We start from the raw sequence: 25,087 nt of genomic DNA on the forward strand, positions 1-25,087 counted from the left end.
CCTGAAAGCAGACCGCAAATTATGTTTTATATGTCTGAACAGTGTCACAACTAACATTTAAAATTTACAACGTGCTTCTTACATGTGCATTATCAATAGATTTGGTATCCACCCAAAATAGAATTTAAATAATTTGAAGGAATTGGTCATTTTAAGTAGCTGAAATTTACAGAGGCTGGAGCACTACAAGAAGAAGACACTTGAAGGGAATATGAAACTGTTACTGATATACATACGACTCAGACCTTAATGACATCAAGGTAAATCAAACAATTAAGATAATTTTACTTACGAATATGCTCGATCCAATTGTCAGAATGCTGATACATAGAGTAAAAAAATTAAGGAAGATACGAGTATCACAGTAATAGAATATTCACTACTAAGAATCAATCTAAAAAGTAGCCTTCTTGAAGTTGAAGCAATGATCAGTAAGAAATTGAAATTAGACTCAAACTGAAATTAGACTGGCTTAATTTTGCTTTTTTTTTTTAATTTTTTTTTTTAACGTTTTTATTTTATTTTTGAGACAGAGAGAGACAGAGCATGAACGGGGGAGGGTCAGAGAGAGAAGGAGACACAGAATCTGAAACAGGCTCCAGGCTCTGAGCAGTCGGCACAGAGCCCGACGAGGGGCTCAAACTCACGGACCGTGACCTGAGCCAAAGTCGGGCGCTCAACCGACTGAGCCACCCAGGCGCCCCTAATTTTGCTTTTAAAAATGTAATGTTATTAGGTAAATAAACTACAATATAATGAATGTACCCAAGGAAATATTTTCAAAATTGCTCAGGGATAAAACTGTCTTTTCCAACTACATGTAGTCGACATACCTTTGACAGATGAGGAACAATACTATACTAATCCATAGGCTTCTGGTTTCTAACACAGGAAAGAAATTTCTTCTGCTGAGCACCTCTCCAGCACTTTATTTGCACCTGTCTAAAGCCACTCAACACGTTCTACCTTCTTTTCATATTACTTGTGGACCTATCTTACCAACCTGATCAGTCTGAGATTCTTTTGCACACAGCAGATGCTTGCAAATAAGTGACCAAAAATTACTCTATGTTCATTACAAAAGTTAACAATAATCGCATTATGAACTGTACACTTATAACCCTCAAGAATTGTTGGAAATGTTTTACTGCGTAATAATAATTAAAGAATATGTCAGCAAGAAAAATGAATAAAGTATAATCCCATCACACTAATACAAGAATGGATTCTTCTGACACCTTACTTTGCATATATGGATTTTACCGCAGCAATCAAAATGAGGCATAACTCATTTTAAATCTTTCTTGCTTCAACGTTTGCTTTGAGTGATATAGAGCGAGCAGGGGAGGGACAGAGAGAGAGAGGGAGACAGAGAATCCAAGCAGGCACTGTGAGCACAGAGCCAGAGGTGGGGTTCAAATGCACAAACCACAAGATCATGACCCCAGCTGGAACCAAGAGTCGGATGCTCCACCGACTGAGCCACCCAGGCACCCCCCTAACCCATTTTAGTTCAGTAGGGTTGGATTTGTCTTATGGAAAAATTTCAGCAAAGGCCCAAAAGGTTCCAGCCTCTTCCAAAATTAAACATAAGTTATGCTTACCTGGACATGCAAGTAAAGACTGGAAAATAAATGTAAAACGCAAAACATGAAAATAATTAGGTTTGGATGATGGGACTATAGATTAAAAACTTAACTTTCGTTTGTTGAAAAGTGTTAAAAACTGGGGCGCCTGGGTGGCTCAGTCGGTTGAGCATCCGACTTCGGCTCAGGTCATGATCTCACGGTCCATGAGTTCAAGCCCTGCATCAGGCTCTGTGCTGACAGCTCGGAGCCCAGAGCCTGCTTCAGATTATGTGTCTCCCTCTCTCTCTGACCCTCCCCATTCATGCTATGTCTCTGTCTCAAAAATAAACAAACATTAAAAAAAAATTAATAATAAAAAAAAGAAGTGTTGAAAACTGGGGGAAGAACAAACAGGTTTAGGTTCTTTGGAACGTTAAGTTTGAGATGCAAAACCAAGCGGGAATGTTGACTTCCAATTATTGACGTCATCCATAAACCTGAGGGGGAAAAGAGGAGCCCTGTTCCTTATCTTTGTTCCCCCAAAGCATAACACCCTGGCGGGGTATGTGTTATGTGCCCAGTAGATGTTCTGGGGTGGGAGGATGGCTATATTTCCCAAGTCAACATCCTTGAGGATGGCAATGCACAATGACTAAGAAAGATCTTTGGTACCTAAGTGGGATTTTGCCACTGCCTATGTGAATGACTTCTGCGTAATGGTAATACATTACATTTGGCTTTAGTTGTAAAAAATTATTTGAGACTCTCTAAAGTGAAGCCCATTTTTTTCTTTTCAGTGTGGCTTTATGTTGAAGGTGAGCTCAAAGATGTTAAAAAAAAAAAAAAAAAAAGATTACCTTTCAACACAGAGGGGTAGGATTCCAGGCGCCATTTACAACCGCAGGACGACTACAAAACAGTATGCACCTGCGCAAAGGAGGCATTAACTAATTCGAGCCTGGCAGATGAAAGCCAATTACAAAAGGAAGCAACTCCTAACCAGCAATAATGGAACAGAGTTCTGAGAAGAAGAGTAACATGTTTAATGACTGGAACTCTGCACCATGGCAGAACTACATCTTTTAATTCTCCTAATACTGGGGAAGGTATTCCGATGCCCCATCCATTCGAGAGACAGGAGGTCAGAGTATCTACCTCTTAGGGAGTCAGCGCTCACCTTACAGCTCAGGTCTGAGCACCTGCCCTCCCCCCCCGCCCCCCCCCCCCCCCCCGTTACCCCAAGGAAAGGTATTTACATTTAGTTACACGTGACGAGCACAGAAAAACCCAAAGGCACAAACGCCCGGAAAAAAACCCGCCACATCCACTGCCAAAATCATCGGGTCCACTGCGAGCCCTTCCAGTGCCGGAGGGAGGCGTGCCTTCGGCCTGGGCAGCCCCGGTCCCCTGGGCTCCCCCTCCTTCACTCATCTCTCCAATCGACGAGGAAAGGAGAGGGTTCAGGCCGCAGGAACACAACACGGCCCGGCGGCGAACGTGACGAGGCCGGAGAAAGGCTGGAAGGGCCGCCCCACACCCCATTCCAGGTGGAGGTGACAAAGGATATAAGGAGCCGGGGCAGGACAGACGGCAGTTCCCGGCGGCATAGCTCCTGCGACCAGCCACTTAACTCTTCCAGCCGGACGGCGCTCGCCGCGACCGCGCGTTCCTGCGACATCTTTCGCCCAGGAACACGCCTTCAAACCCGTCCCGCCAACGCCAAGACCGGAAACCGCCGCCGTCCCGGCGGGCCTTGCGAGCTCTCCGCCGGCACCAGGACCATAGAGAGGAGGCGGGTTGCTGCCGTTCCGCGGTGAGCTCGGGCCGCGCCCGGCCGGGAACAGAGCCGGGCTTGTCTGGCCCGCGGAGGACTCGACTCACAGGTGCCCGCTCTCGGTCCCGAGGGTCTGCGCCGCGAGCTGGGCCCTTCCTAGGCGGCGAGCGTTCTCAGGGCTGCGGTGCCGGAAACGTTGCTCTGAGGCGCTTTGGGGAGGTGAGGGCGGAAGCCCCCAGATTTGCTCGCGTCTGTCCCCCGGGGGCGTGGAGACAGCGCACCTGCGCCCGGGGTGGCCGTGGGCCCTGCAGCCAGAGATGAATCCAAGCCCCAAGGCGCGGTGGGGTCGAAACAGGCACCTTTTTACCCGCTTCGCGGGGCAGCCCGGCTTTGTACATTTTGTGTTAAGGGGGACAGAGACCCCGCCTGCCGGAGTTGTGCAAATTGAAGCTGATGGTGTATAAAGTACCCAGCGCGGTAGATACCGTGAGGGGGCTCAGTACATTGCTTCCACTTTCGAGGGGCCTCTCCGGTCAGTGCCCTTACTTTGTGTTTCTCTACCACCAAACGAATCTTTACTAAGTACTCCAAAATTCTCCTACTCCCGTACACCCAGGGCTGCTGGTCTTCGCTAAATGTTTGTAGGCGGGGCTCATTTGGGGGAATTGACACACACCAGAGCCTCCCTCTGCGTGTTCTTATGAGGGATGCTCATTTGCCAAAATCAAATCTTGAAGACCTGTTACTTGACACAGTTACAGACTGAAGTGAAGAGATTCTGGCGGTTTAGGAGGTAAACATGTTAGGGCAAGGTCATGATTAAGTGGAAGACTCAATCAGGCCTGTCATTTCCTGCCCGAGAATTTTGGACTTTTTTTTTCCCCCTAGTTGTTGATCTGTTGTCCTTTAGTTTTTACAGTGTATTCTCTTCTCCATTTTTTGGACCCTGAAGGGTGTGTGTCTGTGTTTTCAAACCTTTTTAAATATTTATTCATTCATTCATTCATTCATTTATGAGAGAGACAGCATGCGAGCCGCGGAGGGGCAGAGAGAGAGGGAGACACAGAATCCGGAGTAGGCTTCAGGCTCCCAGCTGTCAGCACAGAGCCTCACACCGGGCTCGATGTCAGGCATGGTGAAATCATGACCTGAGCTGAAGTTGGATGCTTAACCACTGAGCCATCCGGGCACCCCTGTGTTTCCAAATCATTTTATCTCCCTCACCGTTCACAGCTTTTACAGCAAAAGCAGCTGTATGGTGGAAAGGGGGGCTGTTTAATGTTAAATTTTAGCGAAATATGGCATTTTACCTTTTCTTAGTCTTTTTGTTTGTTCATTTTAAAGTGAGCAAGCTCTATGTGTGGCTTGAACCCAAGACCCCAATGTGAAGAGTCACGTGCTCTCTGGACTGAGCCAGCCAGGCACTCCTCATTTTACTTTTTAATTTTCTTTTTTTTTCTGCAGACCTAATTCAAAAGAAGAGCAGAGATCTCTTAAGAAGTCATTTGGAAACATCTCTAAATATTTGTAACTGTGTATAAGCAGCTAAAGAAAACTTAACCCACAGCAAAACTAATTGAATAATTGAGGCAGGTTTATGTATGTGTCATCAGTTCTATCCAGAAGCTGAAGAATCTTCCTTTGAATTTAAGGATTGTGTACATTTAGTGAGAGAATGACTTTTCAATTTAATTTCACTATAGAAAACAATCTGGAAAATGAATTAACACCCATTGGACATGGAGTTTTGGCCCTGGATTCCTCCAAAGAGTCTTCAGTCTCAGAAAGTAAAAAAGGTAGGGACAAAAAATGTTCTACCGAACAGTTTGACTTGCCTCAGGATCATGTGTTGGAACATAAGCCAGTGGGAAATGCAGCTCCCTCTCAAGACACAGAGAACTCACTCAGCGCAGCTAACAGTTCAAGTAACTTAGAGCCATGTGAAAAACATCCCTGCATGAGAGTTGCCAAAGAGCATGCTATGCCCGAAGATTTCAAGAAAGTGTTAGAAAATAAAGTCCTAGAAAGGTTACCAGGTCTCCCCCATGTTAATGTATCGGTAGTGAAAACCGTCTTGTTGAGAGAGAACTGCCCTGGAGAAAACATAGTTTCGCAAAGTTGTTCTTCTCACTCTGATCTGATTACAGGTGTTTATGAAGGAGGCTTAAAAATCTGGGAATGTACCTTTGACCTGCTGGCTTATTGCAAAAAGGCCCAAGTGAAATTTGCTGGGAAAAAAGTGTTGGATCTTGGCTGTGGAGCAGGGTTGCTGGGTATACGTGCATTCAAGGGAGGGGCCAAAGAAATTCATTTTCAAGATTACAACAGTATGGTGATTGATGAAGTAACCTTACCTAATGTAGTGGCTAACTCTACTTTGGAAGAAGAAGGAAATGATGTCAACGAACCAGATGTGAAAAGATGCAGGAAATCCAAAGTAGCACAAGAATTATGTAAATGCCGGTTCTTTTCAGGGGAGTGGTCTGAGTTTTGTAAGCTTGTACTAAGTAGTGAAGAATTCTTTGAAAAATATGATCTCATTCTTACCTCAGAAACCATTTACAACCCAGATTACTATGGTTCTTTGCACCAGACATTCCTCAGATTATTAGATAAAAACGGACGGGTGCTTTTGGCCAGCAAAGCACATTATTTTGGTGTAGGTGGAGGTATTCATCTCTTTCAGAAATTTGTAGAAGAAAGGAATGTATTTGAGACTAGAACACTTGAAATAATTGAAGAAGGACTAAAGAGATACCTAATTGAAATGACTTTTAAGTAACCCAGTTAATATCCACTGAGTGTCCTAAGTGAAATAAAGAGAATAATCAAAAACTTGTCTTGAATGTTTGATTTCTGCTTTGCTATTATTTTTTCTGAAAGTATATTTGTTTGCTTATCCAAGTAATATACCAGCTATCTACTAACTCTAGTCACTAAGTGAGACGAGAAATAGTGTCCCGAGCATTTGATGAGATCTAGGAGGTTATTTTGTGGGAAAGTTTTCTGTCCCCACCTTCATTCTATTTGACCTTTCTACCACCTTTCACGTTACATAAATTTGTTTTCGGAGAAAACTGACACTTCTTATTTCAAGTTTGAGTTTCTTCCCAGGCTTCATTAGTGTCTGTTTACATGAAGTGCCTGGTCAGATCACCATGCCCATCATTCTAAGGGCATACATACACATCACCAAATGCTAGTGGACCTAAATATTAGACTGAAGGCCTTAGGTAACTAGGAAGAAGTTTTTGTTTTGCTTTTATATTCATTTATCTCGTATACTAACAATGCTGAGCAGCTGAATTCACACTAAGGTGGAGGAAATAAAGGGGAGTCATGGTAGTATTAAAGTGACACAGAAAACTAAAAAAAAATTAAAAAAATGTTTTAAAAGACAAAAAGATCACAAGTTGATGACCAAAACTTTCACCTTAAGAAAACAGAAAAAGAAGGGGCGCCTGGGTGGCTTAGCCGGTTAAGCGTCCGACTTCGTCTCACAGTTTGTGAGTTGGAGCCCTGCATCGGGCTCTGTGCTGTCAGCTCGGAGCCTGGAGCCTGCTTTGGATTCTGTGTCTCCGTCTGTCTCTGCCCCTCCCCTACTTGTTCTCTGTCTCTGTCTCTCAAAAACAAATAAGTGCAAAAAAAAAAAAAAAATTTAAGAAAACAAAAAGAAGAGCAAACTAAACCCAACAGAGGCAGAAAGAAGGAACTAAAGATTAGAACAGAGATAAGTAGAGAATAGAAACACAATAGGAAAAAATCAACAAAGCCAAAAGTGGGGTCTTTGAAAAGATCAACACACCGGATAAATCTTTAGCTAGACCAATCAACAAAAAGAAGTCTCAAATTATTAAAATCCATGATGAAAGAGGGGATATTACTAATGACCTTATAGTAATGAAACGTGTTTTAAAGAAATTACACAAGATCTAACTAAACGAAAAGACACTGTGCTCAGGGTTGGGAGACATACTATTGTTAATTCCCCAAATTGACCAATTCAATAGAGTCCCTAACAAACCCTCACCACACACACTTACCAACTTTTGTTATCTCTTGTCTTTTTCTTGATAGCTACTCTAACATCCATGCATTTGAAAAGCATCTTACAACCTTAAAAGGCATAAAAACAAATATTGAAATATATTGAACTTAGAGGGGCACCTGGGTGGCTCAGTTGGTTAAGTGTCTGACTTTAGCGCAGGTCAAGGTCAAGATCTCACAGTTCGTGAGTTTGAGCCCCGCATCTGGTTCTCTTTTGTCAGCACTGAGCCTGCTTCAGATCCTCTGTCCCCTTCTCTCTCTATCCCTTCCCCCCACCACTTGCTTGCTCTCTCTCTCAAAAATAAACATTAAAAAAAAGGGGGGGGGGTGTGCCTGAATCGCTTAGTCAGTTAGGTGTCTGACTTCGGCTCAGGTCATGATCTCCAACTTGTGGTTCAAGCCCCATGTCAGGCTCTGTGCTGACAGCTCAGAGCCCGGAGACTGCTTTGGATTCTGTGTCTCCCTCTCTCTCTGCCCCTCCCTTGCTCACACTCTGTCTCTCTGTCTCTCTCTCTCTCTCTCAAAAAAAAAAAAAAAAAAAATTTTAAAAAGAAAAAGAAATATATTGAACTTAGAATTAGGCCTTTGAATCTCTGTATCACAGTGTTAAAGCAAGGTTTTGAAAATCAAACTTTTTAATTTTGATACCTATGCATTCATATGCAAGAAATATAGGTGAAAAATAATACAAAGAGATCTCGTAGAACCTTCACCTGTTCCCCCATTTTCTCCCAATGGTAACATCTTGCAAAACTATAGTACAATATCCAAACTAGAAAACTGACATTGATCCTGTCAAGATATAAAAGAGTATCATCACCACAGAGATTCCTTCCTTTGCCCTTTTTAAGCCACACCCACTTTCCTCTCTGGTTCCTTCCTTAAACTTCTTGAAACCACTGACCTGTTCTCCATCTCTGTAACTTGTCATTTAAAGACTGTCCCACAAATAGAACTACAGTATGTAACCTTTCAGAATTGGCTTTATTTCAGTCAATATAATATTCTATAGATTCATGCAGGCTATTGCGTGCATCCATGGTTTGTTCCTTTTTTTCCTTTTTGTTGTTAAATAGCGTTTAAAAAAAAACTTGTAATGCTTATGATTAACCCCGTATAGCCAAATAAGTAGGAGACCCGAGGGAAAAAGACTAGCAAAGGAAAACCCCAGATACTGGGGAGCATGGTCTCCTTACTAGTTAAATAGGAAAGAAGAGACAAACACATTTTGGTCCTAGGGTGAAAATTTTCACATTCGACATTCCTGAAGTTGGGATCTGCCTTCCTATCTATAACTATACCATAAGTGTTGTTTTTTTTTTTCTTGGCTGTACCTAAAATAAAACTACAACTTGGCCTCAATGAAACATGATATTTACCGGACATCAGGTAGGCACTTTATATACCATCTTGCTTCATATAACCTTGTGAAGTATATTATCATCCCCAGTTTGGTAGTTAGCAAGTAGTTTTCAGCATTTACTATATGCTGGGCTGAAGAACTTTACATAGACTAACACTTAATATTCATAACATCCCTGAATTAGGTTATAATTACTATCTGCATTTTATAAAGGAATTGAGACTCAAGGAAATAGGTGATTTGATCCCAATCATTCCTCACCTTGAGCCAGAATCTTAACTGAAATCTTTTATTTTTTTATTTATTTTTTTTTTGAAAGAGCTAGAGAGAGCACAAGCAGGGGAGGGGCAGAGAGAGAAGGAGAGAGAGAATCTGAAGCAGGCTTCACGCTCAGCACAGAGCCTGACCAGGAGCTCGATCTCACATCCCTGAGATCATGACCCGAGCAGAAATCAAGAGTTGGTCACTCAACTGACTAAGCCACCCAGGTGCCCCGTAACTGAAATCTTCTTCAAAGCTTTTCTCTTTTCACCAACCCAGTGCTCTTAACCTTCTCAATGCCTGTTTTTCATCACAAATGTTCCTTAGCACCCTTTTATTATCCTGAAACAGAAGTCATAGTTAAGCGTATTTACACACATCATTAAAAATTAACAGACTCTCTGGGGCGCCTGGGTGGCTCAGTCGGTTGAGCGTCCGACTTCGGCTCAGGTCGTGATCTCACGGTCCGTGAGTTCGAGCCCCGCGTCGGGCTCTGTGCTGACAGCTCAGAGCCTGGAGCCTGTTTCAGATTCTGTGTCTCCCTCTCTCTCTCTGATACTCCCCAGTTCATGCTCTGTCTCAAAAATAAATAAATGTTAAGAGAAAAAAAAATTAAGAGGCTCTCAAACACAGAGAACAAACAGGGTTCTGGAAGGGTGTTGGGGGGGAATGGGCTAGATGGGTGATGGGCATTAAGGAGGGCATTAAGGATGAGCATTGGGTGTCATACGTAAGAGATGAATCATATATGTAAGCGGTTCTAATCCTGAAACCAATACTATACTACATGTTAACTAACTTGAATGTAAATAAATAAATCAGATTTACATAAATCCCTATGTATATGTCATCATATATATATATATATATACATATATATATATATATATATACACACACACACACATACACATATGTATGTATATAAAACAATAATGAAGAAAGTCATAAATAATTTTTATCTTATCAGGTCAATGCACAGGTGTAGTGACGGAGAAGACGTAGTACCCCAGTGCCTGGGGTACCATTACCGTAAATATCACAACAAAAAAGACTTAAGATATAAATTACGGCTACTAATTCAGGAGAAGGATGCATAATAAGCTTTCTAATCTAAAGAGTTTAACTTAATCATCCAAAGAGGCATATACATTAAGACAATGAGTCTTGGTGTCCAATACCTTGGGTTAAAATTCAGTTTCCTCATCTGTAAAGCAGGGTTTATAATAGTGTCTCCCTAACAGAGTTCTTTTTAAAAGTAATAGTTAATATTGAGCACTTATCATGGTTCCTTCCAAATGGTTCCCTGTATAAACGGAAATTATTATTTTGTCTCATAATATTTAGTCATCCCGTTTTCTCAAATATGAGGCCTTGTTCTTGTTTTGTTTTGTTTTGTTTTTTTAACTGGGTTTGTGCCTTTACAGTTTACAAATCCCAGTTCAGAACTTGGAGAAACAAGTAAATTCCAGACCTTGCACTGAGCATTCCAACCTCCATTTTCTCCCTTCACCCCTCACCCCCTCACCTTGCAGTTTCTAAGTTCCTGTCTTCGGATGCTATGGCACTGCAGATCTTTAAGGATGAAGAAAAATACATTTTGTGCAGTTGTTTCTAAAAACTCAGCCCCACATAATCTGTGTCTGCCTTTAAATTTCCCCTTTCTCAGACATGCCTGGATCCTTAGCTCCATTTCCACAGTGGCACAGATGGCTTTCGGCCCTTGCTCAGAATCTGAAATATTTGAACCGGTGGTTAGAGCTACAGAGACAAGTATTCCCATGCGACTTCCCCCTGGACACTGGACACTGTAGTGCTGATCATCGAAGGGGCACTGCAGTCAGGTGGCTACTGAAACCCGTCCCTATTGTCCTGGCGCACAATTCTGGAAACCTAACATCTCCAGCTAGCCATAAAGGACATGTATAGGTCTAGCAATTTCCTCAGCCCACTCTGACATCTCCAACAGGCTGCCACCAGCGAGGGCCAACTCCTGCTCCCAGTGTAACAGACATTCATCATTCAGCCATCTCTCAATCTGAGGCTACAAAGGACAGGTCAATATGCCTTAGAACGTGACAATAAACTCACCGCTCTGAGAAATTTACTCAGTCAAAGAGATACATAGAAAAAAATATTATCCTCATTCTGTTCGTGGAAATCTGAGGCGGGAAAGGTCTTGGCTCATTCAGATTCTTTATTTGTGTCTAAAATGTCTAGAACTCAAAATTCTTCTAGGTCTCTGCTAGCCTAGGCTAAATAACTTCTGGTGGATCTCTACCAACTTGATTCTGAACTTGTTTTTAATAGCATGAAGAAGACTGTTTGGGGTAGGGGGCATTTGTTAGGGGAGAATTTGTGTGAAAAGTTAGAATAAAGCCTACAAACTCAAACCATACCCAATTGGTCACTGGCACACCACATTCTCATTAACCCATCTCTATGCCAGCTTTTTTTATTATCCAGCCTCTGTGTTTTAAGAATCTTCAGAGGGAGTCGCATTTTCAGTGATTTGAATTTCTCTCCAGAGCTTTCCACAAATTGAACTGTGTTTCCTGTTTCCTTTGCTGTTTTCAAGCTTCTCCAGGAGTTTTTACAATAAGAACCAGAAAGATTCTCTGTTCTAAGGAAACTACCCCAGAGAAACATTTTCTAGGAAGAGTGGCACAGATGTTTCTAATGCTCTCAATTTTAGTTCCTTTAACAGGAAATATGTTCAAACCTGTATTTTAAACATTAAGCCACCACTCTCTTCACTTTGCGATTATTTTTTTATTTTTCCAGAGTGGGAAAAAGATCATATTCTGTGACCTCCCAACATTAGAAATTCTCCTTCCCTGTCTCCTGCAGTCCTGTAGTTTAGCATAAAGAGAAATAACCTTAGTTAAAGTGAAGATCATTAGAGATTTTCATGGCTCTAGTAATTTTACTTTGCTGTCATCCATTTTATCACATAGACATTTTACTCAATTGCTTAAAATAAGTGAGAAGCCAAATGTGAAAGCCTGAGTAAAAATTAGTTTACCCAAAATGGTTTAAAAAGACATCCTGAATGGGCCCACTATTTGGTCATATATAAACAGGTATGCACAAGTTTTCTATCTCTCGGAAATATTTTAGCAAGAGGAAGAATTGACCCCTCCTGGGTGCCAACCCCTTCGTGTTGAATTTTCTCCAACACTTGGAAATCACAGAGCATTCTGCCCTACTCTAAAGCCTTAATGTGTTCTCATTCCAACAAGAATTCACCAAGTACTTACTTGGTACAGAGAAGACAATTTGTGTCTTTAACAATTCCTGTTAGGGGCGCCTGGGTGGCTCAGTCGGTTAAGCGTCCGACTTCAGGTCATGATCTCGCGGTCCGCGAGTTCGAGCCCCGCGTCGGGCTCTGGGCTGATGGCTCAGAGCCTGGAGCCTGCTTCCGATTCTGTGTCTCCCTCTCTCTCTGCCCTTCCCCTGTTCATGCTCTGTCTCTCTTTGTCTCAAAAATAAATAAACGTTAAAAAAATTTTTTTTAAAAATCATAATTCCTGTTAAAGAAATGCAATGCTTGGAAGAAAAGTTGCATGTCGTGTAGTAACTGAACACACTTCCAGTTACACCCCATTTCTCCTGGATCTTTATAGAAGTGATGCGATGAAGAGACAAATCCCCAAATATATTTGACTTCTGTGTACCCCTTTTACTGTGACTTGGGCATTTCCTTCGTTAATTAAGGGGCTTTGTCAAATTTAATTAATGAGGGATCAGAGATGAACTAACAGGAAACAGAACAATCTAGATAACTGGTAGCTTTGGACTCAAGACTCAGAAGAAGAGAGATGTACGACAGCAGGCAAGCAAATAAGCAAACAAAGCCAGGGAAGGAGAGGGGAGAAATTAAGAATGATAGTGAGACAAACAGGGAATTACATGAATTAAAATTTAGAGTAGCAGAGAGAGTTCTGGAAAAGGTAAGATGGCGGAACTCAAGGAAAAAGTTCAGACAATCAGGGAGTCAAGAGTTGCCTGGAATTTGCCCAGTAGTTGAACTTTTAAATGAATGAGTAGAGGAGAAATTGCTGGTGACTCATGGCAGAGGAGCCAGTCAAGGGACAGGGTTGGGTTGTGGGACTAAGGTAAGAAGCCAGTGAGAAGCATTGAATGCCAGCCCAAATGACCTTGCAGTGGCCACAGCATTTCGTCCTAGCCAGTGTTGGTTTATGGGACTACACTGCTGAGCTTTATACATAGAATGACCATACATCCCAGGATGCTTGAAGCAGTCCTGGGTTATGCCTGTTGTCCCGTCTGGTTTAAAGTTCCAGTACTCTCAGGGGCGCCTGGGTGGCTCAGTCGGTTAAGCGTCCGACTCCAGCTCAGGTCATGATCTCACGGTCCATGAGTTCAAGCCCTGTGTCGGGCCCTGTGCTGACAGCTCAGAGCCTGGAGCCTGCTTGGGATTCTGTGTCTCCCTCTCTCTCTCTGTCTGTACCCTGCTCGTACTCTGTCTCTCTCTGTCTCAAAAATAAATAAACATTAAAAAATGTTAAAAAAATAAATAAAAAATAAAATAACATTCCTGCACTCTCAAAAGTTTACCGATTTGGGTGAGCCTATTTCTATCAACCCACTGCAACACTATCCTTAACTTTACAATGGTGTGGAGTAAGTTGTAATTGAAGGAAAAACCACTCCGTAAGTATTAGCCTCCAATTATGTGTTAGGCATTAAGCCTGAAAACGGCACCGAGCTTGAAAATGAGATAAAATGATATGTTACTTGCTTCTAGCGAGCTTCCAATCTAGGGTGGAAATAGTGACACGATTACTGAACCTCTTGTGTAGATGTTATACATTCTGGGTAGGCTCCTGACAAGCTTGTCCTTTGAGCTGTAGAGGAAGACCATATGCCTGTAATGGGGTGTAGAAGGGAGACAATGGAAGGGGGAAAGGATGGATACTGATTATTTCCCAGTATCAATCAGCTGGTGGCAACTTGGTAGATTTTCAGACACAAACAGAAGTTGGAAGATTGATCACAGAGTTAGAAAATTTTGCCTTTCTTCTTTTGGCTCTGAACTTCAAGAATTAAGACAGTCCTGAAGGGGCAGACGACCTCTGCCAAGTGGAGGTAGGCTATGGGGAGCCAGAAGTGGAAGATGACTAACCTATATCTAAGAAGGGGAATGCTAGAACACTCCCCTCCTCTCTCTAGTTAGAGTCTTTCTCTAGCTAGATTGTAACAACCTCTTGATCTAGAGACTTTGTCTAAATAGATCGTAACAATCTCTCAATCTGGAGTCTTTCTCTAGCTAGATCGTAACAATCTCTTGATCTAGAGTCTTTCTCTAGCTAGATTGTAACAACCTCTTGATCTAGAGTCTTTGTCTAACTAGATCGTAACAATCTCTCAATCTGGAGTCTTTCTCTAGCTAGATCGTAACAACCTCTAGATCTAGTCTTTCTCTAGCTAGATCGTAACAACCTCTAGATCTAGAGTCTTTCTCTAGCTAGATCGTAACAACCTCTAGATCTAGAGTCTTTCTCTAACTAGATCATAACAATCTCTAGATCTAGAGTCTTTCTCTAACTAGGTTGTAACTAGATCTCTAACAGTCATAAAGGCCAGGGGTTTTATTTTCTTACGGGGAATTACCAGTTCCCTTACATAAATATGCAAGCAAACTAGTCACATGCAACAGGAGAGTGGCAAGAATGGCAGTCAGTGTTGAGATAGTGCCAGCATAGTGGAAAAATTCTTTCGGGCTGGTGAGGGAAGACTTCTCATGAGAGATAACACTTGACCTCGGACTCAAAGATAAGTGGATTTTCATCAGACTCATTGAGGAGTAGGGTTGGAATTGCAGAGAGCTGAGTGCTAACAGGAAGGACTAGTCTGTGAAAAAGCACTGGACCCTGGGAGCATGTTAATTCATTAATTCATTGAATATTTATTGAGCACCTGCTCCGCCATTTCTAGGTGCTGGGGCAGAAGAGTCTGCATTTCTAACAAGTCTCAGGTGATGCTGATGCTGCTGGATTATGGACGGTACCCCAAGAAGCAGAGCTCCAAATCATGGAGCTACATGACCTAGCCAGATGTGAAGCTGGCTCAGAAACTGATAAAAGCTTTGAAAGTCAATATTTTTCCTGTTAATGGTCGCCATCAGTTAAATTTCTTTGAAACTTCATCTTACCAAGGTAAACCATATGCTCCATGCACACTTTTAAACAATGGCATCTTGTAAAATAATCTCATGCAGGTTAGTACTTTAGTTTTAAATTGTATGATTGAGACGGAATTCTCTAAAGAGTGAGTTCAGTCTTTTAACAACCTACACCCAAGATTCAAGGAAAATGCCACCCATCCTGTCTGTTAAGTCGGTAACAGATCCCTGATCATAAACCTTTGGGTTTCACTTACCACAGGTAATGATCAATCTGTAGAGTGCGTTTGTTTCTTGCAAGGAGGTGACCGTGATGTATTCCGAGTGAAACTTAGGCGCAGGCTCTTAATTTAGTCTGGTTGACTGAGAGATTGCTATGTCTATAAAACTCTCAGGGAAAGCAACAGAAACCTTACTGACATTTTCACACCAGTATGTTGTGACTTTCTATTGTTCCTTAATCACTAAGCACATCTCAGAACCAGCAGCACAGAGCCAAGATAAGCATCCAAGAAAGCAACAGGCTGGGTGGTGTGGTAGAAAGGCCACTGGAATAAAAGTCAGACAGACCTGAGTCCTAGACCTGACTCGTGTCCTTGGTAACTGTGGCCATGCCTTTCATCAAATGACTAAGATCTAATAGTTTTGTCCTCAATCAGATACTGGTATTTGTTCTGTTTATCCCCCACTGAGTTTCAAATGTAATATTGTATATTAAGGTTTCCTATAAATTTGTGACCTTAGTCTTTAAAACCACTGGTCTTGACTCATGTTTCCTTATTGTTCTCATATTTGACTAAAACAAACTTTACTAGTGCTGCCACTGCCTTTATTTAGTTAATTGCTTCCTTTGTTTATCTCTCTGTAATCGAGGATTTCCCAATTCACCCAATGCAAATTCAACCAATGCTAATCCATTCGACCCATACCACACACAATAGTTTTCACAGCACACTAATTTCATCTCTTCTCTTCCTTGATTAAAATCTTTAATCACTTCCCATTTTCAAAGACCATGATCCCCAAATGGGGGGATATAAGACACCATGTTGTAATACAGGAAGAAAATACTGGACCGTAACACGTGTATTCATTTTTTTTTATGTAAAACATAAAAAGAAATTAATTCTTGATTTATCTCCATGGTATAAGACACACCAGGAGGTTAGTACCATCTCTGAATACTCCCCTAATAACTGTCTCTGTCTTTATTTATATAACATCAGGACCATGAAGACCATGTCTCTAAGAAAGAGCGCTCATGAAGTCTTCATAAAGAACGATAAAAGTGGCGCCATCATGGAAGACTTTCCAGGGAAAATGTTAAAGTGTACCACTGGTTATTCCCAGGGCAGACTGCCTGACAGACTTCTGGAAAAAAGCTCTAAGTGCCTGAAAAAGGGGCCAGTGTCTTACCACATCACTCTTTTATCTAAGAAATTTTAGAAGCTCTCTATTATCTCAAGGATAAAGTTGTAATCACTTAGTCTGCATTCAAGATCCTGCTTAATGTAGCCAAAAACTACCATTGCTGTCCTGTCTCTAAAATATTGGTATACCTATTCCACCCAAAGCAATCTTTCATTATCAAAGGTTACTCACCCCATTGTGACTACCTGCTCTTCTTTTCACTCTTAATTTTATTTTTTCTTTCAGTTTTATTGAGGTATAATTGACATCCAGCCCTGCGTGAGTTTCAGGTGCACAGCATGACTTGATTCACATGCCTTGAAAAATGATTGTCACAAGTTGAGCTAACATTCATCATCTCATATAGATACCAAAAAAGAAAGAAAGAAAAGGAAAAGTGTATTTTTTCTTGTGATGAGAACTTTTAGGATTTATGCTCTTAGCAACTTTTAAACATACCACACATCAGAATTAACTATAGGTATCATGTTGTATATGACACCCCCAGCGCTTACTCATCTTATGACTAGGAGTTTGTACCTTTTGACCTTCTTCATCCAATTCTCTCACTCCCTACAAATCTGATCTCTTTTTCTATGAGGTTTTTTTTTAATTCCACATATGAGATCTTATAGTACTTGTCTTTTCCTGTCCAACTTATTTCGCTTAGCGTGATGCTCTTAAGATCCATAATGGAAGGATCCATTGTCATAATGGAAGGATTCCCTTTCTTTTTTGTGGCTGCATACCATTCCATTATGTGCGTGTGTGAGTACGTGTGTGTGAGTGTGTATGTGTGTACAACATATTTTCTTCTATTTATCTGTTGATGGACACTTAAACTGTTTCCATATCATAGCTATTGTGAATAATGCTACAACAAATATGGGGCTACAGATATCTCTTTGACATAGTGATTTTGTTTCCTTCGTATGTATATACCCAGAATTAGAATTGCTAGATTGTATGGTGGTTCTATTTTTCCTTTTTTGAGGAACCTCCACACTGTTTCCCCATTTTTCTCTTTGATTTTAACATTCTACCCCTCATTTGAGGTCTACCTTAAGCCCTCCCTCTGTGAAGCCTATCCTAATCTTTTGATCCACTATATTGGCTCTTTTGTCTGAACTTTTCTGTAATATGGCTGCGTAACTCCAAATGAAAATGGTCATATAATTTATCACCCACACTGGGACACTTGAGAGTAAAATGAGGGAGCCTTAATAACAGGCTATCAGATATAAACAGGTATAAACTAGGACATCAAGTATAAACTCGGACTGTTGTGTGCAAAACAGTGCCCCCTGGTCACAATAATGCTCATTACTCTCCCAGTGATGGGAGAGCACAGAAAAAAGTCCTCCAGCCATCTGAATGCCAAATTTTGCTCTGAAGTTAGCAAAAGGCTATAATATATGAAAAACTGGCACGTGGAATTTTAAATAATTTTTTTATTTTATTTTATGTTTTACTTGGCGCTGGCTTGCTTGTATTTTCAGGGAAGTATAGGACAGTCACACTGTAACCAACCATGATCCTTCATCTCAAGCCGATAGACACAGGCACATGATGCAGCAATTGGTGCCTTGGTACCCTCTGGGTCTCTGACCTTCAGATTAGTCAGTTGTGCCCGGTGTAGACCATCCACGCACTCTTTTCGCTGTCAGTTCTCAGAAGATTATTTCCAAGCCTGAAACAAAGGAAATCTGGCCTATTCTTCATGATGTCCCTTGATTGTTATTTTATGCTGAATCAAATAAAGCACGGCCTCTTTAAGGAACTGCCATATCTTACTGGGCACCATTGCTTCCTTTAAGGCCCTACTCTCTTTAGTGGGTACTGACAGGGCTTCCATTGGGCACCACTGGTTCCAGTATCTCTTGCCAAGCACCAACACTTTCCAGAGGGCACAGCTCCAAGATACCAAAGCTGTTCTGATGTGAATACGCACAGAACTTTCTGCCCCCCTCCCCCACTTTTTTGACTATATCCTGTTAGTGCAAAAGCTTCTTCAGGTATATTGAGAATTTTTTTCTTCCCTCTAGCAAGGCATTCACCTCCACCTCCTCTGGACTCTGTTATGAGTTCATTACAGATATGGGCAGGTGCAGAACTGGGAGGAAGTTGTCGTAGTGAGAAAACAAACCTTCTTCCCATCACCTAAGGATCTGCTACAGAACCAAGCTCTTTCTTGAAAATGGATTAGTCCTGGGGCGCCTGGGTGGCTCAGTCGGTTAAGCGTCCGACTTCGGCTCAGGTCACGATCTCGCGGTATGTGAGTTCCAGCCCCACGTCGGCTCTGTGCTGACCGCTCAGAGCCTGGAGCCTGTTTCAGATTCTGTGTCTCCCTCTCTCTCTGACCCTCCCCCATTCATGCTCTGTCTCTCAAATAAATAAATGTTAAAAAAACAAATTAAAAAAAAAAAAGAAAATGGATTAGTCCTGTCCCAGGTAGGATTGTCAGAAAAAATACAAATATTTTACTGGACATATGCATACTAAAAAAGAATTTGTTGTTTATCTGATACCCAAATTTAACTGTATGTCCTGTGTTTGTTATACCTGCTAATTCTAATAAACCTACACCCAGGGGACTCCTCAGTCCTTCATAGTTGTCTTTTGGTGAATCCAGTTAAGACTCAAGCCAAAAGTCCACCTACGTTTGTTTATACCAATGCAAATGTTTGTCTAGTTTCCTTCATGGTAGATCAACTGACATAAAGGTCAAGAATATGAAGAATTACATTGGAAGTACAAACATGCCCTGTGTTGGGAAGGAAATCACCTTTATGCTAAAAAGGAACTGACCACTTACTGTCTTAAGTGACCGTGGCCAGTCCTCATTCACGAGGTAGCAATATGCCTGAGCTTGTAAAAAAAGCCTGAGCGTGGGCAAGTATGTTAGAGAGCCTGTAAAAAAAAAAAGCCTGTAAAAAAAAGCCTGAGCTTGGGCAAGTATGTTAGAGAGGTAAGAGGGAAAGCAGGGGAGTATGATATCTTGGAAATGGACAGATGAGTGGAGGGAGAGATTGCCAGTGTCAAGTGCTATAGGTTGGCCAAGTAAGATGAGTGCCGTTGAATTTAGCAATGTGAAGGTCAGGGGTGATATTAATAGGAGCAGTTTTGGTGGAGTGATTGTGATGAAAGGGAAGCATACATGGAGTATGTTCAAAGGAAATCAAGAGGAGGGCAACTAGGGACAGAAATCACGTATGACTAGTTTGAGGAGAAGAGAAATAAGGTGATGGCTGGAAGGAGAGGTGGGATTTGGGGAAGAGTTGCCTAAGCTGGGGAAAAAATAAAACACCGGATGACTTGATGGAAGAGAAGGAAAGAAAGAAGGGAAATGCAGGAGCAATGGCCCTGGTTGACAAGAGATTATATTCAAAGCCATGTGGAAGGGTTGGCCTTCGAACACAGAGAGTGCATCCGTGGTAACAAGAGGAAATGCAAAGTATATGGTACGGGGAAGAACTTTGTAGAACTTTGTAGAAATCTTCATTCGGGGGCGCCTGGGTGGCTCAGTCGGTTGGGCGTCCGACTTTGGCTCAGGTCATGACCTCGCGGTCCGTGAGTTCAAGCCCAGCATCGGGCTCTGTGCTGACAGCTCAGAGCCTGGAACCTGTTTCAGATTCTGTGTCTCCCTCTCTCTCTGATTCTCCCCTGTTCATGCTCTCTGTCTCAAAAATAAATAAATGTTAAAAAAAATTAAAAAAAAAAAGAAATCTTCATTCGATGGCTCCTATTTTTTCAGTGAAAATAGCAATGTTATCCGTTAAGACTCAGGGCAGGGAAGAAGATACTGGAAGTCTGAGGAGAGAGGGAATGGTGTGAGCAGTCATCTAGACAGTAGGGGAATGACTAGAACTTGGGAAATGTACCCTGATTAGCAGGTGACAGTGTAGGGACCACTTGAAGTTCATACTTATGAATTTAAAGGAAGACCAGTGAGTAAGGTTTTGTGGCTTTTCTCCACCCATGACCAGCCACAGGGTTGGAGACAGAGTAATAGGCAGAGAATGAGATTTACATAGCTTTGGGATTTAGCCAAGAGAAACCAATGGCATAGAGTTCAGTGACTCATCTGTATGAGAACTGCATCTGTGAACTGCCCAGCAGACCCCGGATAGTAACACTTAGCAGAATCCTTGCACGGTGTGCATTGCCTGAGATAAAAGATTAGTGTGAACACACACGTACGGTGCCTCCAACTGTGCTAAGAAGGTGATCTGGTCGAGATATAGTCCTTCATAAGAAACCCTTCTAGTCTTTCCCACTCATTGGCATTTCATACCTTTTTTGCATCTTGCCGACTTGGATCAAGATGAAAAACATAGGTTGGTTTCATCTGGGGGGATTTTTCCATGCACATTTCAATGCTTCGGGCTTTCCTATATTAGAGCATTGCTGTTTCCTCAGTTTTGATTGCTGATGAGGCTAGAAATAACGTATGGTCTCTGGCGGCTCTGAAAATTTCTGCACATTGACTTACCCATCAACTACCTTTGCTAAACTTCCACTCTGTCAAGTCTCTGTCTGATATGAGTGTAAGTCACATACTTTGTATGACTTTGTATTGGGTAGGTACTAAGCACTAAAAACCTTTATATCTAGCTGGTGAATGAGAGAAAACATTTTTCTAGGAATCTAGAAAAAAGCTAGAGTCTGGGTGGTTAGGGCAGGCTTCACAGAGGTAGGTCTTGAGGTGTAGAAGCAGCTAGATTGAAAAAGAAAGGGAAGCCACTTTCTAGAAGGTACTGCTGTAAAGAAGATTTGTGAAAGAAAGGCTGAAGGTAGTGTTCTTGAAAACGGTTGAGCCAAATCCTAAAATCTTAAGACACTTTGCCTTTGTCTTTGGGACGATGGAAAACAACTTAAGGTTTTAGCAAAGTGTTGTGAAACACTGACTCTCTATTGCTCTCTTGATATAAATTAATTTTTAAAAATCCTGATGCTAGAGCATTCTTACAGAATGCTGTTAGGGCAGGCTGTAGTTTGAAGAGGGGTTGGAAAGTTAAAAACAGTCTTGTAAAATAAATTGTGTGATGGTGCCACAATTTATAGTCTCAATCCATATTTTTAAAGCATTTGTATCCTCAGTATTAAAAACAATTCCACAACAGATGTTCTTGTGTATAAACCTTTGTGCACACTCCTAATGATGTTGGCCAGATTATCAGGTCTAACTGTATAAATATTTTTTTAAGATTTCTGATCCATATTGAAAAATTACCATCCAGAAAATTTGCACCAATTACCTGCCCAACATTTGTGCGTGAAATGTTATATTTTCTTCCCCCAGAAAGACAGCTTAGTATTTTTACATATTTTGCCTCTTTCTGGGGGAAAAAAGGGATATTTCCTTCTTTTAGAGCTTATTGCTTTGAGAGTGAGATGAAGCTTTTCACATATGTATATGATAATTTGGATTTTTAAAAACTTTTTTTTTTGTTGCGAATTGCATTTTCCACTGTTTTTCTTTTCTTACTTTTAAAGTGAATTTATTTTAAGAGAGTGAGAGAGAGCATGAGCGGGGGAAGGGCAGAGGGAGAAGGAGAAAGAGAATCCCAAGCAGGCTCCACACTCAACAGCACACAAAACCCCACGCAGGGTTTGATCCCACAAACCATGAGATCATGACTGAGCCTAAACCAAGAGTTGGACACTTAACCAACCGAGCCACCCCGGCACCCCCACAGTTTATTTTTCTATTGGGAATATTCATTGTTTTCCAGCTGTATATATTTATGTTCATTCGTATTTACAAATATATATATGTCACAAATACTTCAGTTCTTTTTCTATTTGCTGCTTACCTTTTAACTTGGTCTATAGAAATTGTTGATATAAATTAATTTTTAAAAATCAGTATTTTAAAAACTTCTCCGGGCGTCTGGGTGGCTCAGTCAGTTAAATGTCCGACTTTGGCTCAGGTCATGATCTCACGGTTGGTGAGTTCCCTGTTGGGCTCTGGGCTGACAGATCAGAGCCCAAAGCCTGCTTCGGATTCTGTGTCTCCCTCTTTCTCTGCCCCTTCCCTGCTCTCACTCTCAATCTCTCTCTCTATCTCTCAAAAATAAACATTAAAAAGATGAAAAAAAAAAAACCTTCTCATTTATGACAACTGGTGTGATGTCAAAAAAAAAAGTCCCATCAAAGATTATATGTCTAATCATCCATATTTTTTTCAAGTATTTTGTGATTTCCCTTTTTTAAAAAAATTAAAGGTAATCCATCTGGAATTTATCTTAGTGTAGAATGTGAGGTAGGAATCTACTTTTATTCTTCTTCTTCCCCTCTGATGATTAGCTAGTTATCTTAACCCTATTTAGGGCTACTCTTTCACTGATGATTTGAAATGTCATGTTTATCATAATTTAAATCTCTATGCATACTTTAGTATGCTTCCAGATTTTCTATTCGGCTTTATTGTTTTGGCTTATTTTGGCAAAGGTATCAAACTGTTTTCGTCAGTGTACCTTTATAATGCAATTTTATATCTGGCAGGAAAGTCTTTCCTTACACTTTCCTTTTCAACTCTTTTCTTTTGCAGGGTGGGGTAGGGTGTTATTCACTATTCATATATGTTTATTTTTTCCAGGTAAACTCTACAATCATTCTGACCATTTATAAACTATTCCTTTGGTATATTGGCTGATGTTATATTAAATATACAGATTCATTTGGTAAGAGTTGGAAGACTTAGAATATTAAATATTCTAATCCGGTATTATGGCACACCTCCCCGGTTATCCAGATTTTTCTCCTAAGGCCCTATTTCGTCATAAGCCCTAAAAATTTATTGAACTTATTCCTACATATTTTCTATATTTTTTAATTGTTAAACTTTATGGAATTATTTCCCTTATATCTTAAGCTAGTAGATTCTGGGAAGCAGAAAACCTATGTATTTTAGACATTTCCCTTTTCTTGAGAATTTGTCTTCCTTTGGCTTTAACTCACTTCTCTTTACTGAAATACCTCAGATCTCATTCACCTAGAGAAGCAGCTCAGAGAAGCAGAAAAAGCTTTGGGTCGAAACCATGCTTTGACTCTTACTTCTGTACCTTAGTAACTGCATAACCTTGAACCAGTTAGGTAGCTGGATCTGAGCACCGGTTTCTTCATCTGTAAAATGGGGATAATGAAACTGATCTCATGGGTTTTTTGTGAGGATTAAATGAAGTAATATGGGCTACACATTTACCAGGTTCTTGTCCCTAGAAAGATGCACTTAGCACGTGTTAAGTAAACATTGGTTGGGCAAATATTATCAACACAGAGCCATAATCCCCTTAAAGCCAACCGTGAGTGGTTTTCCCTTGCACTTTTCCAGAGAAGGTAATCCAATAATAGATGAAGCGCTACCCAGGAAGTTTTGGTCTAAAATCTGGTGTCATGGAGATGCCCGCACAGATGGTATGATTGGAGGGGGCCCAGGAACCGTCATTTGTGCATACTTCCCAACCCAAGGTCCAAAACATTTGAAATGGAGTAAAGAGCCTGCTGTTGCATCAGTGTTTTCTTCTCGGGATTCCTTTGAAAATAGAATTACATTAGGACACTAATAGTTTCATTTGAATTATTTTATTGAACCACTTTTTAGTGTGTATGTGTAGAGGTGAGCCCTAGGGACAGTGACACCTGTGGAGGCTATGAAGGGAGAAGACACACACACCCAAAGAGGGACACCAAATATTAATTTGGCTTGCGCGACATTTTCTGCAGTAATTGCTCTGTGAAAGGGACTCCATTTGCAAATGAAAAACCCCATTTTTCAGTTCAGGATATTTCCTATTAGTCACTTACCATCATGGCTTATAAATCTGCCCATTGTAAGTTTGCTGATTATACAGCAATTCTCCAGAGGCTGTTCAGCCCTTGGTAAGTTTATGATTTTCACAATTTCGGGAACAAAGGGCGGAGAGGTAAGATACATAAGGCAAGAGGTTGGGGGAAACAGCTTACATCCTTTGTCTTGCCATGTTAGTCACTGAGGACTATTGTCTGATTGCTATGGAAAGTGTCTTCTTAAACCAGATCTTGTTTGAGGATTGTTTTTCCGTTGTCTAGACGAATCAAGTAAATTAGCAATTTTCTTGTTACTGACAGAATTCTGGAAACAGTTAATCCTAAGGACCCCTGTGAACCTTGGACCTTTCTAAATGGGACTTCAAGCTTTCTATCCTGAACAGGAAACAACTTTGTAAGATATTAGCCACAACCAATGAAACACCAAACATTTTCCACCAAAAACATGTCAATTTCAATGATCACATTTTAAAATTCTAAGCAAACAATGTATTCAAATTTCAGGGACCCGCCCAATGTCTTACTTTCATGTTTTACTGATATGGAAGTTAGAACAAAGCCCTAAAGCCTCTCGTCTACAATGTTTATTTATTCTGTTACCAGTGTCCTTTTTTGTGGCAAATCACAAGTATTCATCCACCCACCCATCCTATCATTCAGCCAGTAAGAATTGAGAATATACTTAAGAGCATAGGTGCATGCTA

At 41.1% G+C, this 25,087-nt stretch overlaps 2 protein-coding genes across 4 annotated transcripts in view; one reads left to right on the plus strand and one right to left on the minus strand.

The window, feature by feature from the left end:
* The window catches only part of FIRRM (FIGNL1 interacting regulator of recombination and mitosis), a 44,792-nt gene extending 41,546 nt beyond the window's left edge, over positions 1-3,246 (minus strand). The window contains exons 1-2 of the mRNA XM_053909308.1: positions 3,136-3,246; positions 293-332 (exon numbers count right to left, since the gene is read on the minus strand). Of these exons, the coding sequence (XP_053765283.1) occupies positions 293-332; positions 3,136-3,246 (151 nt within the window). The remainder of the gene's footprint in view (positions 1-292; positions 333-3,135) is intronic.
* A 92-nt stretch (positions 3,247-3,338) lies between these two features.
* On the plus strand, positions 3,339-6,181 carry METTL18 (methyltransferase like 18). 3 transcript variants are annotated; one of them, XM_019424437.2, is made up of 2 exons: positions 3,339-3,451; positions 4,807-6,181. In XM_019424437.2, exon 2 carries the CDS (start codon positions 5,018-5,020, stop codon positions 6,122-6,124), a length of 1,107 nt encoding a protein of 368 aa, XP_019279982.2. In that variant the 5' UTR covers positions 3,339-3,451; positions 4,807-5,017; the 3' UTR covers positions 6,125-6,181. The 3 variants fall into 3 exon arrangements, with proteins under 3 accessions (XP_019279982.2, XP_019279998.2, XP_019279989.2); XM_019424453.2 differs by having other exon boundaries at positions 3,451-3,561; XM_019424444.2 differs by lacking the exon at positions 3,339-3,451 and adding an exon at positions 3,577-3,874.
* The last annotated feature ends 18,906 nt before the right edge of the window (positions 6,182-25,087 follow it).

This window comes from Panthera pardus, unplaced genomic scaffold, assembly GCF_024362965.1.
Source record: "Panthera pardus isolate Hobbes unplaced genomic scaffold, ASM2436296v1 HiC_scaffold_21, whole genome shotgun sequence".
Taxonomy (NCBI): Eukaryota; Metazoa; Chordata; class Mammalia; order Carnivora; family Felidae; genus Panthera; species Panthera pardus.

Coding starts and splice junctions, on each gene's coding strand:
- METTL18 (XM_019424437.2), top strand. CDS start 5,018: ATGACTTTTCAATTTAATTTCACTATAGAAAACAATCTGGAAAATGAA.